At 41.1% G+C, this 14,782-nt stretch overlaps 1 protein-coding gene across 1 annotated transcript in view; it reads left to right on the top strand.

Moving 5' to 3' along the window:
* Positions 1-14,782, top strand: part of CELF6 (CUGBP Elav-like family member 6) — a gene marked incomplete at both ends in the record, with an annotated part of 43,178 nt that overhangs the window by 14,399 nt on the left and 13,997 nt on the right. The window contains 1 exon segment of the mRNA XM_084898125.1: positions 909-957. Within this exon segment, the coding sequence (XP_084754251.1) occupies positions 909-957 (49 nt within the window).

Consider the following 14,782-nt stretch of genomic DNA (forward strand, 5'->3'; position numbering starts at 1 on the left):
TTATGAAATATTAAGTAAACAAAATAGTGAAAAATTATAAAATTCTTGTCTTGTCTGCACCTACGGCACACCAGGCAACATCTCTCGGCACACTAGTGTGCCGCTGAACAGCGGTTGAAAAACGCTGGCTTAGATGACTGGAAGAATCAGATTTGGGCAAAAAGATGAACTCTGGTTTTGATGTGTCAAGTGGAAGGTGCCAGTGAGACTTTTTAGTGGATACCCAGCAAGCAAGCATCTTGGCATGTGGGTCTGAAGCTTAGAAGATAGGTGACTGGATGAGATTATCCAGGGAGAATGAGAAGAGCAGAATGAGCAGGGCTGAAGATGATGCCCTGAAGAATGCCAACATCCATGAGGAAGTGTGGTGACACAAAAACTTGGTAAAGGTTCTCCCCCATTTAACAAGTTGAATAAGAAAGTAGCTTACTGGAAATCATACAACCATTAAATGGCAGAGTTGGGAACAGACAGCACTAAGTCTGTCTGGTTCCAGATTGTTTAATCTAAATGACACAGAATTATATTATATTTGAGGCCACAAATCTACAATATCAGTTCTACTTTCCCACCCAAAGTCTTCAAGGAAGTCTAGGAGCCAGAGGGACAGGCCTCACGTGGTCCCTGCCCAGAGCCCAAGGCAACAGAATCTCATTAGTCTCCGCAGTCTGTCCTGCACTTGCCACTGAACTTCCCAACACCCAACCCTTCAGGTTTTAAGCACCTTGTAAATTCCAGGTTTAAGGAAGGAATCTTAAGAGAAAATATATAATCCCAAGTGAGACAGGTGGAGAGCAGAGTTCAAAGGTGCCAGAGCTTAGATCCTAAGGAGTCAGGGATAGAGAAGCTGGGAGGCCCAAGGGCCAGGCAGTCATGCTGACTGGATATGTTGGTCCTATGTCTTTCAGATGAACCGTCCAATCCAAGTGAAACCAGCTGCTAGTGAGGGCCGAGGAGATAACTTCCCTGCTTGACAAAACTCGGGGTATCACCCATGTAGGGAATGATGGAACCACACCTGGAGTCAATTCTACCCATAATTTATTACTAGAACCTCCTTGGGTAAGGGGACAAGTAGGGTCCAGAGTTGCTCCATTCTAGAAACAGCTTAGCCATCCCAGCTCAGACTAAGAAAGGATGAGACCTGGCTGGTGTCGCTCAATTGGTTGAGCATTGTCCTATGCACCAAAAAGTTGCCAGTTCAATTTCTAGTCAGAGCACATGCCAGGGATTGTGGGCTCCATCCCTGATAGGAGGCGTGCAAGAGACAGCTGGCAGCTGATTAATGTTTCTCTCTTTCCTTTCCTCTCTAAAAATCAATTTTAAAACCTTAAAAATAAAGAAGAGATGAGGCCAGAGGGTCCCCAGACCCAAAAGAGTCTGGAAGAGCCTAAACAGATGCTGCAGATAGAGGAAAGAGGCTCTTATCACCTTTCCCCTAGAGAGGGTTCATTTCTGTTTTTCCAGGTTCTTCTTTGTTTGAAGAATAAGGCTAGAGTTAGTCTCCTTTTCTAGATTCTTCTGATTGCAGAGAATCCAGTCCACTCTAGGTTGGGCCACTCATTACTTAATTGTAATTGCCTGGCTATTCATGGTCAAAGATGAGATTGATAGACTTTGTAGACCACATTAAGGAATTTGACTCTATGCTGAAGACCATGGAATAATTTTGAAAGGTTTTTAGCTGCACTGTTTCCTGGTGCAGAAAGACCAATGCTCCTTAAGAACAGGTGCAGTTGAAACCTGTGCTTTTTACTTTTTTTTTTTTTTTTAATAAATTTTATTGATTTTTTACAGAGAGGAAGGGAGATAGATAGAGAGCTAGAAACGTCAATGAGAGAGAAACATCAACCAGCTGCCTCTTGCACACCCCCTACCGAGGATGTGCCCGCAACCAATGTACATGCCCTTGACCGGAATCGAACCTGGGACCCTTCAGTCCACAAACCAATGCTCTACCACTGAGCCAAACCAGCTTCGGCTTACATTTTTTTTTTTTTATAAATCTTTATTGTTCATGTTATTACAAATGTTCCTCTTCCCGCCCCCCCCCCACCATTGCTCCCCTCCACCAGGTTCCCACCCCACCCTCTGCCCTTTCCCCACCCCTCATTGTCCTCATCCATGGGTGCACCGTTTATGTTCAGTCAGTCTCTTCCCACACCCCCCTCTCCCCTTTTCCCCGAGAATCGTCAGTTCACTCCCCTTCCATACCTCTGATTCTATTATCGTATATTCAACAGTTAATATTGTTCATCAGATTTTTTTTTAATTTCCTTGGTTTTTAGATTCACTTGTTGATAGTTATGTATTTGGTGTTCATAGTTTTTATCTTTATTTACTTTCTCTTCCAAAAGAACCCCCTTCAGCAATTCATATAATTCTGGTTTGGCAGTGATGAACACCTTTAGCTTTTTTTATTATTATTATTACTGAACCTCTTTATCTGGCCTTCGATTCTGAGTGATAGCTTTGCTGGGTAGATTATTTTTGGCTGTAGGTTCTTACTATTCATCACCTTGTATATTTCTTGCCATTCCTGTCTGCCCTGCATGGTTTCTGTTGAGAAATCAGCTGACAATCGTATGGGTGCTCCTTTATAGGTAACCACCTGCTTTGCTCTTGCTGCTTTTAATATTCTCTCTTTGTCTTTTGCTCTTGGAATTTTAATTATGATGTGTCTTGGTGTGGTCCTCTTTGGATTCCTTTTGTTTGGAGTTCTGTGTGCTTCCTGGACATGTAAGTCTAATTCTTTCACCAGGTGGGGGAAGTTTTCTGTCACTATTTCTTTCAGTATGTTTTTGATATCTTGCTCTCTCTCATCTTCTGGGACTCCCATAATTCTGATGTTGGTTCACTTGAAGTTGTCCCAGAGGTTTCTTACATTATCTTCAACTTTCTGGATTCTCTTGCCTTCTTGCTTCTGCGGAGGAGTGTCTTATGGCTCTTTATGTTCCAAATCTTTGACTTGATTCTTGCGATCTTCCATTCTGTTTTTAGGACTCTGTATAATATTTTGTATTTCAGACAATGCATTCTTTATTTCTTGTTGATCCCTTATTATTTCTTGTTTATCCCTTATTATTTCTAGTTGATCCCTTTTCATATCCTCATAGGTCTCGTTTATTTTATCTGCCTTTTCTAGGAGATTCTTGAACAACCTTATAAGTGTGGTTTTGCACTCTATATCCAGTCGCTTTTTGTCCTCCATTTCTTTCATTTGTGATCTATTTCCTTGTCTCGGCATTTTCACAGCTTCCCTGAGTTGGTAGCCTTAAAAGTCTCTGTGTTCTGCCTGGATAGGGCAGAGTTCAGGGTGGAGTCTACAGCCTTGGCTTCCATCAACCATGCCCTATGTGGCTCCTGAGTCTCAGTGTTCCTCAGTGTCCTTTGGTACTCGCTGCAAGCACCTCTGAGAGTGAGGTGCCCTCGAGTTTTGCCTGCTACCAAACAGTCTAGTCTCTCCCCCAATGAGCCCAGAACTGGGGTTCAGTTCAGTTGGAAGTGGGATTGGAAGTGGAGTTCAGAGCAGTCTGGAGCTTTTGTCTCCTTCCAGCCAGGGCAATCCCACGGCACAGCCATGGGATTTTTCTGCGCGCAATGTGCGCGCCTCTGGGGGTTCTGCCTTTCACCGCTCCTCCGAGTTTCTGCCTTACAGCCCAGTCTCCCTCTGTATGAGCCTGGGTCCCTGGGGTCTGGCCTAGAACTGAGGTTCAGTGCAGTCGGAACTGGGGCTCAGCACAATCTGGAGCTTTTGTCTCCTTCCTGCTAGGGCAATCTAGCAGCAGAGTCAACAGTCCATCCTCTGCGTGCAATGTGCTCACCTCCGGGGGCTCTGCCTTTCGCCGCTCCCCCGATATTCTGCCTCACAGCCCAGGCTCTCTCTGTTTGAGCCTGGGTCCCCAGGGTCTGGCCTAGAACTGGGGTTCAGCGCCGTTGGGTCTGGGGTTCAGCACAGTCCAGAGCTTTTATCTCCTTCCCTCTAGGGAACACCAGCCAGGCACTCAGCCGCCCCCTCCTCTCCAGCTCCGTTCTCTCGGCGCGCGCTGCGTGTCTCTGTACCTTAGGCTTTTACAGCTCCTCTGCTCTTCCTTCTGGTTTTCTCCTTGCTTCTCATTCTAGAATTTCCAGTCAGTCGACTTTCCCGTAGTTCTGGGTAATTTCTGTTTTATATTTTAGTTGTATTTTATTGAAATTGTTGTGCACGGCTGCGATTAGGTGTTTACCTGTGCAGCCATCTTGGATCCTCCCTATTCCGGATGTCTTATTTTTTTCCATGGCGTCAGTTCTTGATGTCTTTCTCCCTTTTCATTCACCTGATGCCTGCTGACTATATTCCTTAGATAAGCCTCTGCCTGCCTTACCCAAGATCAGCCATGGCTTTATTAGAAGAAAGAAGCTTTCCAAGGTCAGGGAGAGAATGGCATCCAAATGAAAGACATTTATTGACCTCCACCCATTCTGCATACCCTCTCAGACTTCATGCTCAGAACAAGGAGCTCTGGTAGCTCCATGGTTCTATTGTAGAGTTAATTCCTCTAAAAAAATTCTTCTTTCATCCTTTTAGATTCTCTGACCTCTGGTCTCCAATTCTCAGTTTCTGGTCAAGATGTTATCACCCCTTCTTTGCCTAAAGATATATTACTAAGTTTCCTTCTTCCCCTTCACACACATATCCTCCTTTCCCATCTCATTCTTTCCAGACTGGTCTTTGAGAAGTTCCAGGCCACATACCAAACCTCTGGTTTACTTGTCCCAAAAATTTCTGCTTGAAATTCTGTTAGCATCAAGGTCATTGTTGGCCAGCTTCTATGCCCTAGCTACAAACACTATAGTCCCACAGCTGAGAGTATCCAATAAGCTAAGAAGCAGACAGGCTGGGATGCAGTTTATTTAACCATCCAATCAATATCTTCTACTCCATATTAGAAATACAGATGTGAGCAAGGCTGACCTGGCACTTGGCCTCATGGAGCTCTATATCAATGTGTAATTCAGCGTGATCAGTTCTTTTCAAGTCCTAGGAGAACTGTGGGGACACAAACAAAAGGCACATAATTAGTTAGGGAGGTCAAAGTGGACTCCCAGAGGTAGAAATGTTTAAGCTGAAATATCAAAGATGAACAAGAAGCAGTCAGTAAAAAAAGGAGGAAGGGGGTGGGCAGGCATTTCAGTCAAAGAGAATAGCATGCCCAGAGCTCAGAATGTGATGCAACTTGGAGTCTGTTCAGGAACTAAGTTCACAGTGCTGGGGGCTCTCCTGTTGTTTGGAATCCAACACTTCTTGTCAGATTGAGGGCAGTTGCACAAAGGAAGCCTCCATGCTAATAATGCTTCTGCTTGTTTTGGCCTATATGTCCTGGTCATCTGGGCCCCAACCAATAGCACCAGCCTGAGTTTATCATTTTTCTCTTCCTTTTCATACAAGTTTTTCAAGTATCACATCATTGATTAATTCTGTGCATGTGGTATCCCACTTCAATACCTGTTTATATTCAGATCAGCTCAAGAGATCAAGAAAAGCAAATCTGGCCTGAAATAGGTGTGGCAGTAGAATTTATAATTCTAGTAGTTACATGTTACACAGATATTTCTTGACAAGTGATGGGTCTTAAGTAATATATATTCCAAATGCATCCATGGATAATCCTTCATGCAGGTTTTGATGACAAGATCTCTCAATTCCTTCCTTTTCTCACTCCTAGTTTCTAAATGTTCTCTACCACATACTTGAGAGAGAGGAGACATGTGTATTAAGTCTTGGGCCTTTACAATTTCTAAGTATTTTACTACCAACTGATCTGTGTTAGATAATCTTCTGACTAATCAAAATGTGTTCATTTTCTCTTTTTTTGCATTCTTTTTTAAGTTTAATAAATCTTTATTGTTCAGATTATTACAATTTTTCCTCTTTCCCCCCCCCATAGCTCCCCTCCACCAGCTTCTCACCCTACCCTCTGCCCCTACCTCACTCCCACTGTCCTCATCCATAGGTGAATGCTTTCTGTCCAGTCTCTTCCTGAACCCTCCACACCTTTCCCCTGAGAATTTTCAGTCTATTCCTTTTCTATGACCCCGATTCTATTATATTCACCAGTTTATTCTGTTCATCAGATTTTTAAAAAATATATATTTATTGAATTTTTTACAGAGAGGAAGAGAGAGGGATAGAGAGTTAGGAACATCGATGAGAGAGAATCATTGATCAGCTGCCTCTTGCACACCCCCTACTGGGGATGTGCCCGCAACCAAGGTACATGCCCTAGACTGGAATTGAACCTGGGACCCTTCAGTCCACAGGCTGATGCTCTATCCACTGAGCCAAACCGGTTTAGGCTCATCATATTTTTTATTCACTTGATTTTTAGATTACTTGATAGATATGTAATTGTTGTTCATAATTTTTATCTTTACCTTTTTCTTCTTCTTCCTATTCTTAAAGAATACCTTTCAGCATTTCATATAATACTGGTTTGGTATTGATGAACTCCTTTAGATTTTCCTTATCTGTGAAGCTCTTCATCTGACCTTAAATTCTAAATGAATGCTTTGCTGGATAGAGTAATCTTGGTTGTACCTTTTTCCCCCAAAATAAGACATCCTCTGAAAATAAGACCTAGCACATGAAAAGATAAGACATCCCCTGAAAATAAGACTTTGCACAACTTTGGGAGAAAAAATTCATATAAGACACTATCTTATTTTCGGGGAAACAGGGTAAGTTCTTGCTATTCATCACTTTGAATGTTTCTTGCCACTCCTTTCTGACCTGCATAGTTCCTGTTGAGAAATCAGCTGACAATTGTATGGGTGCTTCCTTGTAGGTAATTAACTGTTTTTCTCTTGCTGCTTTTAATATTCTCTGTCTTTTGCTCTTGGCATTTTAATTATTATGTGTCTTGGTGTGGTCCTCTTTGGATTTCTTTTGTTTGGGGTTCTGTAAACTTCCTGGGCTTGTAAGTCTATTTCTTTCACCAGGTGGGGAAGTTTTCAGTTATTATTTCTTCAGTATCTTTTAAAATATATATATTTTATTGATTTTTTACAGAGAGGACGAAAGAGGGACAGAGAGTTAGAAACATCGATAAGAGAGAATCATCGTTCAGCAGCCTCTTGCACACCCCCTGCTGGGGATGTGCTCGCAACCAAGGTACATGCCCTTGGCCGGAATCAAACCTGGGACCTTTCAATCCGGAGGCCGATGCTATATCCACTGAGTCAAACCAGTTTCAGTGGTTTTCAGTATCTTGTTCTCTCTCTCTTCTTCTGGCACTGCCATTATTCTGATGTTAATATGCTTGAACTTGTCCCAGAAGCTTCTTACACTATCTTAAATTTTTGGGGCTTTTTTCTTTTGGCTTTTCTAGTTGAGTTGTTTTTTGCTTCTTTGTATTTCAAACTTTGAGTTGATTCTTGTGTTCTTCTAGTCTGCCCTTGGGTCTCTGTATAATATATATATATTTTTTATTTCAGTCAGTGTATGTTTAATTTCTAGTTGGTCTTTTTTTCATATATTCAAGGATCTCACTAAATTTATTAGCCTTTTCCAGGAAATTCTTGAAAAACCTTATAACTGTGGTTTTGAACTCTATATCCAGTCATTTGTTTTCCTCCATTTCTTTCATTTGTGGTCTGTTTCTTTGTCTTTACATTTTCACTGCTTCCCTGAGTTGGTAGAGTAGCTCTGTGTGCAAGGTGTCCTATATCAACCAGTGGTTCAGCCTCCCCAGTTACCTGAGGTGGATACTCTTGGTGCACCCCTTTGTGGACTGTGAGTACAGCCTTGTTGTAGTTAACTCTTTTTTCTTTTTGCCCCCCTCCCTCCCATCCATACCCTCCCTCCCCAGAGCTTTATGTCCATTGGTTGTACTTATATGTATGTACACAAGTCCTTAGGTTGATCTATTATCTCCCCCAGATCTTCCTCCCCTGCCCACTGTAATTTGTCAGTCTGCCTTTTGCTTTATTGTCTCTATATCTGTCTCTTGGTTCATCAATTTATAATGTTCTTTATCATCCACAAATGAGTGAGGTCATGTGGTGTTTCTCTTTCATTGCTTGGCTTATTTCACTCAGCATGATGTTCTCCAATTCTATCCAGGTTGCTGCAAATGATGAGAATTCCTCCTTTTTTATGGTAGCATAGTATTCCATTGTGTAGATGTACCATGGTTTTTTGATCCAATCAGCTGCTGATGGGCACCTAGGCTGTTTCCAAATTCTGGCTATTGTAGATTGTGCTACTATGAACATAGGGGTGCATGTATCCTTTCTGATTGGTGTTTCTAGTTTCTTGGGATATATTCCTAGGAGTGGGATTACTGGGTCAAATGGGAGTTCCATTTTCAGTTTTTTGAGGAAACTCCACACTGTTCTCCACAGTGGTTGCACCAGTCTGCATTCCCACCAGCAGTGCACAAGGGTACCTTTTTCTCCACAACCTCGCCAACACTTGTCGTTTGTTGATTTGTTGATGTTGGCCATTCTGACAGGTGTGAGATGGTACTGCATTGTCGTTTGATTTGCATCTCTCGGATAATTAGTGACTTTGAGCATGTTTTCATGTGCCTTTTGGCCTTCCTTCTGTCCCCTTTTAAAATATTCTATTTAGGTCCACTGCCCATTTCTTAATTGGATCATTCATCTTCCTTTTATTTAGTTGTATCAGCTGTCTGTAGATGTTGGAGATTAAACCTTTATCAGTGGTATTATTTGCAAATATGTTCTCCCATACCCTGGGCTTTCTTGTTGTTTTGTTGATGATTTCTTTTGCTGTGAAAAAGCTTTGTATTTTGATGTAGTCCCATTTGTTTATTTTCTCTTTAGCTTCCATTGCCCTAGGGGCAGTATCAGTGAAGAAGTTCTTTTGGTATACGTCTGAGATTTTGCTGCCTGTGGATGCTCCTAGTATTTTTATGGTTTCCCATCTGATGTTTAAGTCCTGTATCCATTTTGAGTTTATTTTTGTGAATGGTGTAAGTTGGTGATCTAGTTTCATTCTTTTGCATGTGTCTGTCCAATTTTCCCAATACCATTTATTGAAGAAACTGTCTTGACTCCATTGTATATTCGTGCCTCCTTTGTCAAATATTAATTGAGCATAGTGATTTGGGTTAATATCTGGGTTCTCGATTCTATTCCATTGATCTATATGTCTGTTCTTGTGCCAGTACCAGGCTGTTTTGAGAACAGTGGCTTTGTAATATAGTTTGAAGTCTGGTAGAGATCCCTCCTACTTTACTCTTCTTTCTCAGGATTGCTGTGGCTATTCAGGGTCTTTTATTGTTCCAAATGAACTTTTGGAGAGTTCTTTCTAGGTCAGGGAAATATGTCGTTGGTATTTTAATGGGGAGTGCATTGAACCTATAGATTGCTTTAGGAAGTATGGACATTTTGATGATGTTGATTCTACCAATCCATGAGCATGGTATGTTCTTCCATCTCCTTACATCTTCCTCTATCTCTTTTTTCAGTGTCATGTAGTTTTCCTCAAATAGGTCCTTTACTTCCTTAGTTAAATTTATTCCTAGGTGTCTTAATTTTTTTGGTGCGATGGTAAATAGAATTACATTTTTAGTCTCTGTTTCTGTAGTTTCACTGTTGGTGTATAGAAATGCCATGGATTTCTTGGCATTAATTTTGTATCCTGCTACATTGCCAAATTCATTTATTAAGTCAATTAGTTTTTTAATGGAGTCTTTTGGGTTTTTTATGTACAATATCATGTCATCTGCAAATAAGGATAACTTTACTTCTTCTTTTCCAATTTGGATGCCTTTTATTTCCTCCTCTTGTCTAATTGCAATGGCTAGTACTTCCAGTGCTATGTCAAACAGGAGTGGTGAGAGTGGGCATCCCTGTCTTGTTCCTGTTCTTAGAGGGAATGGTTTTAGTTTTTGCCCATTGAGTATAATGTTGGCTGTGGGTTTATCATATATAGCTTTTATTACGTTGAGGTATGATCCTTGTACTCCCACCTTGTTAAGAGTTTTTACCAGGAAACGGTGTTGGATTTTATCAAATGCTTTTTCTGCATCAATTGATATGACTATATGATTTTTATCTTTCAATTTGTTTATGTGATGTATCACGTTTATTCATTTGCAGATATTGTACCATCCTTGCATTCCTGGAGTAAATCCTACTTGGTCACGGTATATGACCTTTGTGATGTTCTTCTGGAGTCGATTTGCTAGAATTTTGTTGAGGATTTTGGCATCTATGTTCATGAGGGATATTGGCCTGTAATTCTCTTTCATTGAGTTGTCTTTATCTGGTTTTGGTATTAAGGTGATGCTGGCTTCATAGAAGGAGTTTGGTAGTGTTCCTTCCTCTTGGATTTTCTGGAATAGTCTGAGGAAGATAGGTTTTAGTTCTTCCTTGAATGTTTGGTAAAACTCTCCTGTGAAGTCATCTGGCCCTGGGCTTTGTTTGCTGGAAGCTTTTTGATGACTGTTTCAATTTCTACCCAAGTCACTGGTCTATTGAGATTTTTAGATTCTTCCTAATTGAGTTTTGGAAGTTTGTATTTTTCTAGGAATATGTCCATTTCCTCCAGGTTGTTCAGTTTGTTGGAATACAGTTGTTCATAGTATTCATAAGAATCTGTTGTATTTCAGTGGGGTCTGTTGTTATTTCACCTCTTTCATTTCTGATTTTGTTTATTTGGGTCCTCTCTCTTTGTTTCTTGGTTAGCCTGGCTAGAGGTCCATCTATCTTTTTTATCCTTTCAAAGAACCAGCTCTTGGTTTTGTTGACCTTATGTATTGTTTCTTTGGTCTCTATGTCGTTTATCTGTGCTCTGATTTTTTTTAAAAAATATATATTTTATTGATTTTTTACACAGAGGAAGGGAGAGAGATCGAGAGCCAGAAATATCGATGAGAGAGAAACATCAATCAGCTGCCTCTTGTACACCCCCTATTGGGGATGTGCCCACAACCAAGGTACATGCCCTTGACCGGAATCGAACCCAGGACCTTTCAGTCCCCAGACCGACACTCTACCACTAAGCCAAACCGGTTTCGGCTGTGCTCTGATTTTTGTTATTTCCTTCCTCCTGCTTACACTGGGCTTTTCTTGTTGCTCTTTTTCTAACTCTTTGAGTTGTAGAGTTAGATCATTTGTTACTGTTTTTTCTAGTTTTTTGCAATAGGTTTGTAGGGATATGAACTTCCCTCTCAAAACTGTTTTTGCTGTGTCCCATAGATTTTGGATTGTTGTGTTTTCATTGTCATTTGTTTCCAGGATGTTTTTAATTTCTTCCTTGATTTCTCTGGTAATCCAATCCTTGTTTAATAGCATGCTGTTTAGTCTCCATGTGTTTGATTTCTTTGGATTATTTTTATTGTTGTTAATTTCCAGTTTTATGCCATTATGATCTTAGAAGATGCTTGATATGATTTCTATCTTCTTGAATTTGAAGAGACTTTGCCTATGTCCCAAAATGTGGTCTATCTTTGAGAGTGTCCCATGTGCACTTGAGAAGAATGTATATTCGGTGGCTTTGGGGTGGAATGTTCTGAAGATGCCAATTAATTCCATCTGGTCTATTGAGTCATTTCGGATTGATTTTTTTTTTTGCTGATTTTTTGTTTAGATGATTTTCCGAAGGGTGACAGTGGGATATTAAAATCTCCTACTATGATTGTATTGCTATTAATCTCTCCCTTAATGTCCTCCAGCAGTTTTTTTTTTTTTATGTATTTGGATGCTCCTATATTGGGTGCATATATATTTACCAGGGTTACTTCTTCTTATTGGATTGTTCCCGTTAATATTATGAAGTGGCCTTCATTATCTCTTGTTATGTCCTTCACTCTGAGATCTAATTTGCCAGATATAAGTATTGCTAACCCAGCTTTTTTTTCATTTCCATTTGCCTGGAATACTTTTTTGCATCCCTTCACCCTCAGTCTGTGTGCATCTTTTTTTCTGAGGTGGGTTTCTTGTAGACAACAGATGTATGGGTCTTGTTTTCTTATCCAATCTGTTACCCTATGTCTTTTGATTGGAGCATTTAATCCATTTACATTTAAGGTTATTATTGATACATACACATTTGACGCCATTTTCATTCTATACCCGTGTACCTTCTTCACTTCCTATTTCTTTATTTTTACAGTAGACCCTTTAGCATTTCTTGCATTGCTGGTTTGGTGGAGATAAATTTCTTCAGTCTTTTTTTGTCTGTGAAGCTCCTGATTTCCCCTTCAATTTTGATTGATAGCCTTGCTGGGTACAGTATTCTTGGATTCAGACCCTTCCTTTGCATGACTTTGTATATTTCATCCCATTTCCTTCTGGCCTGATATGTTTCTGTTGAGAAATCAGTTGCTAGTCTGATGGGGGTTCCTTTGTATGTAACTTTCTGTCTCTCTCTTGCTGCAAATTTGTTTCTCTTCCATTTCTCTTCCATTCTTTTTAGCCATCCTATGGTCATTACTCTGAATTCTTGCTCTGGTAAATTCTTCCTCCAACTCGTTTACTTTGATTCTTACTTTGTCGTTGTTGTTTGCAAATTTAATTATAATGTGCCTTGGCATCTGTCTTCTGTCGTTGTTGTTTGCAAATTTAATTATAATGTGCCTTGGCATCTGTCTTCTGGGATTCATTTTGCTTGGGACTCTGGGAGCATCTTGGATTTGTATGGGTTTTTTCTTCTCTATCTCAGGAAAGATTTCTGTCATTATTTCTTGAAATACTTTTTCCATGTCTACCTCAGTTTCCTTTCCTTCTGGAATCCCTATTATTCGAATATTATTTTGTTTTGTACTGTCCCAAAGCTCCCATAGGCTCTCCTCCTGCTTTTTAATCTTTTTTTCTAGAAGCTGCTCTAATTGGGTATTTTTTTCCATCTTGTCTTCTTGCTCACTGATGCAGTCCTCTGCTTCATCTAGTCTACTCTTGATGCTTTCTATTGAGTTCTTCATGGTCGTGATGTCATTTTTCATTTCTTCTTGGTTCTTCTTCAATTCCTCTTGGTTCTTCTTCCATTCCTCATGGCTCTTCTTCAATTCCTCATGGTTCTTCCTCACTTCTTCTTGGTTATTGTCAAATTTCTCTTCCATTCTTTTTAGCCATCCTATGGTCATTACTCTGAATTCTTGCTCTGGTAGGCTGCATGCCTCCAACTCGTTTACTTCCTTTTCTTGTGATGCCTGCTTTTCCTTCATATCAGGGCCATTTCTCTGTCTCCCCATGGTCTCTCTTTTCAGGATGTCTGGTTATGTGGTGTTCCTTCTCCCATGGCTGAGGTGCAGGAGAAATGGGGGAGTTGTGGAGTCTGGGGAGAGTGGGTGGCGGAAAGTCCAGGAGAGGTGGAAGCCTTCTGGTGCTGAGTCACATCTGGTCCCCAGTCGCCATTTTCTCCTCTGTAGTTAACTCTTGATTGTTGTTGGTATCACTGGGAGGAATTGATTTCCAGGCCAATTGGCTGTGCAGATCACCTGTGTCTACATCGGGAGAACTTCTTTGATGGAGATAGCTTTATGAGACAAGACTTACAAAATTGCAAAAGCCTCTGTGCTCAGCTTGGATGGGGCAGAGTCTCAGGGCTGAGCAAAAATCTGGACTTCCTATCAGCCCTGCCCTGTGATGCCCTTGGGTCTCAATGTCCCTCAGTAATTGCTGCAAGCACCTCTAAGAGCAAGCCATCCTCGAGTTGCACCCATTGCCAGACAATCCCCCCCCCCCCAATGAATCTGTATTTCCAGATTCTCGCCCCAGAACTGGATTTCAGCATAGTGGGGGAGCTTCTGTTTCCCAACCACTATGGAAAGCCAGTGGCATTCAGCAGTCAGTCCTCTCTTTGCACACTCATGCACATGCCTCCAGACCTCTGCCTTTCGTGGCTCCCCTGAGTTTCCACCTGACAGTCCAGATTCCCGCCCCCCCCCCCCCCCATAAGCCTGGGTCCCCAGGGTCTCACCCAGAGCTGGGGTTCAGTGCAGTTGGAACTGAGGTTCAGCTCAGTCAGGAGCTTTTGTCTCCTTCCCACTAGAGAAAGCTAGCTAGGCACTCAGCATCCTGTACCTATGTCTCCTTACCTCAGCCTTTGGCAGCTCCTTTGATTCTCCGTGTGCTTAACTTGTTCCTTCTAGTTGTAGAATTCCCACTCAGCCAGCTTTTCCATGGTTCTGGATGATGTTCACTTTGTCATTTAGTTGTAGTTTTGAAATTGTTGTGCTAGGCAGCAGTTTAGGTGTTTACCTATGCCACCATCTTGGTTTTTCCCCTCCCATTCTTTTTTTCTTTTTTTTATTGTTTAAAGTATTACATATAGCAGAACATATCTCTCTTTTTTCCCCCATTGACCTTCCCCAACATCCCCTACACCCTGACACATGCCCTCATCCCCACCCCCAGTGTCTTTTGTCTATTGGTTGTGCTTACCGTATTTTCTGGAGTATAAGATGACCCCCTAATTTTACAGTTAAAACATAGGTTTAGGCCTATATTGGCTATATAACACTACCCCCCACTTCAAAGAAAAGACTTACTTTGCCGTCAAGATCTGCAGGTAATTTTTGTGCAATTTTGGTCTTTTGCTCCCGATTTTTGGTTGACTTTTTTTCATTTCAAAAGTCGTCTTATATGCCAGAAAATACAGTATATGCACGCATACAGTCCTTTGGTTGATCTCTTTCCCCTCCATCCCCAACACTCCCCAGTCTTTCTGCTGTAATTTGACAGTCTGTTCAATGTTTTACTGCCTCTATATCCATATTTTTGTTCATTAAGTTATAATGTTCTTTTTTTTCCCCATAAATGAGTGAAATCA

The sequence above is a fragment of the Pipistrellus hanaki genome (assembly GCF_964339955.1).
Source record: "Pipistrellus hanaki genome assembly, chromosome: 1".
In the NCBI taxonomy this organism is placed as follows: domain Eukaryota; kingdom Metazoa; phylum Chordata; class Mammalia; order Chiroptera; family Vespertilionidae; genus Pipistrellus; species Pipistrellus hanaki.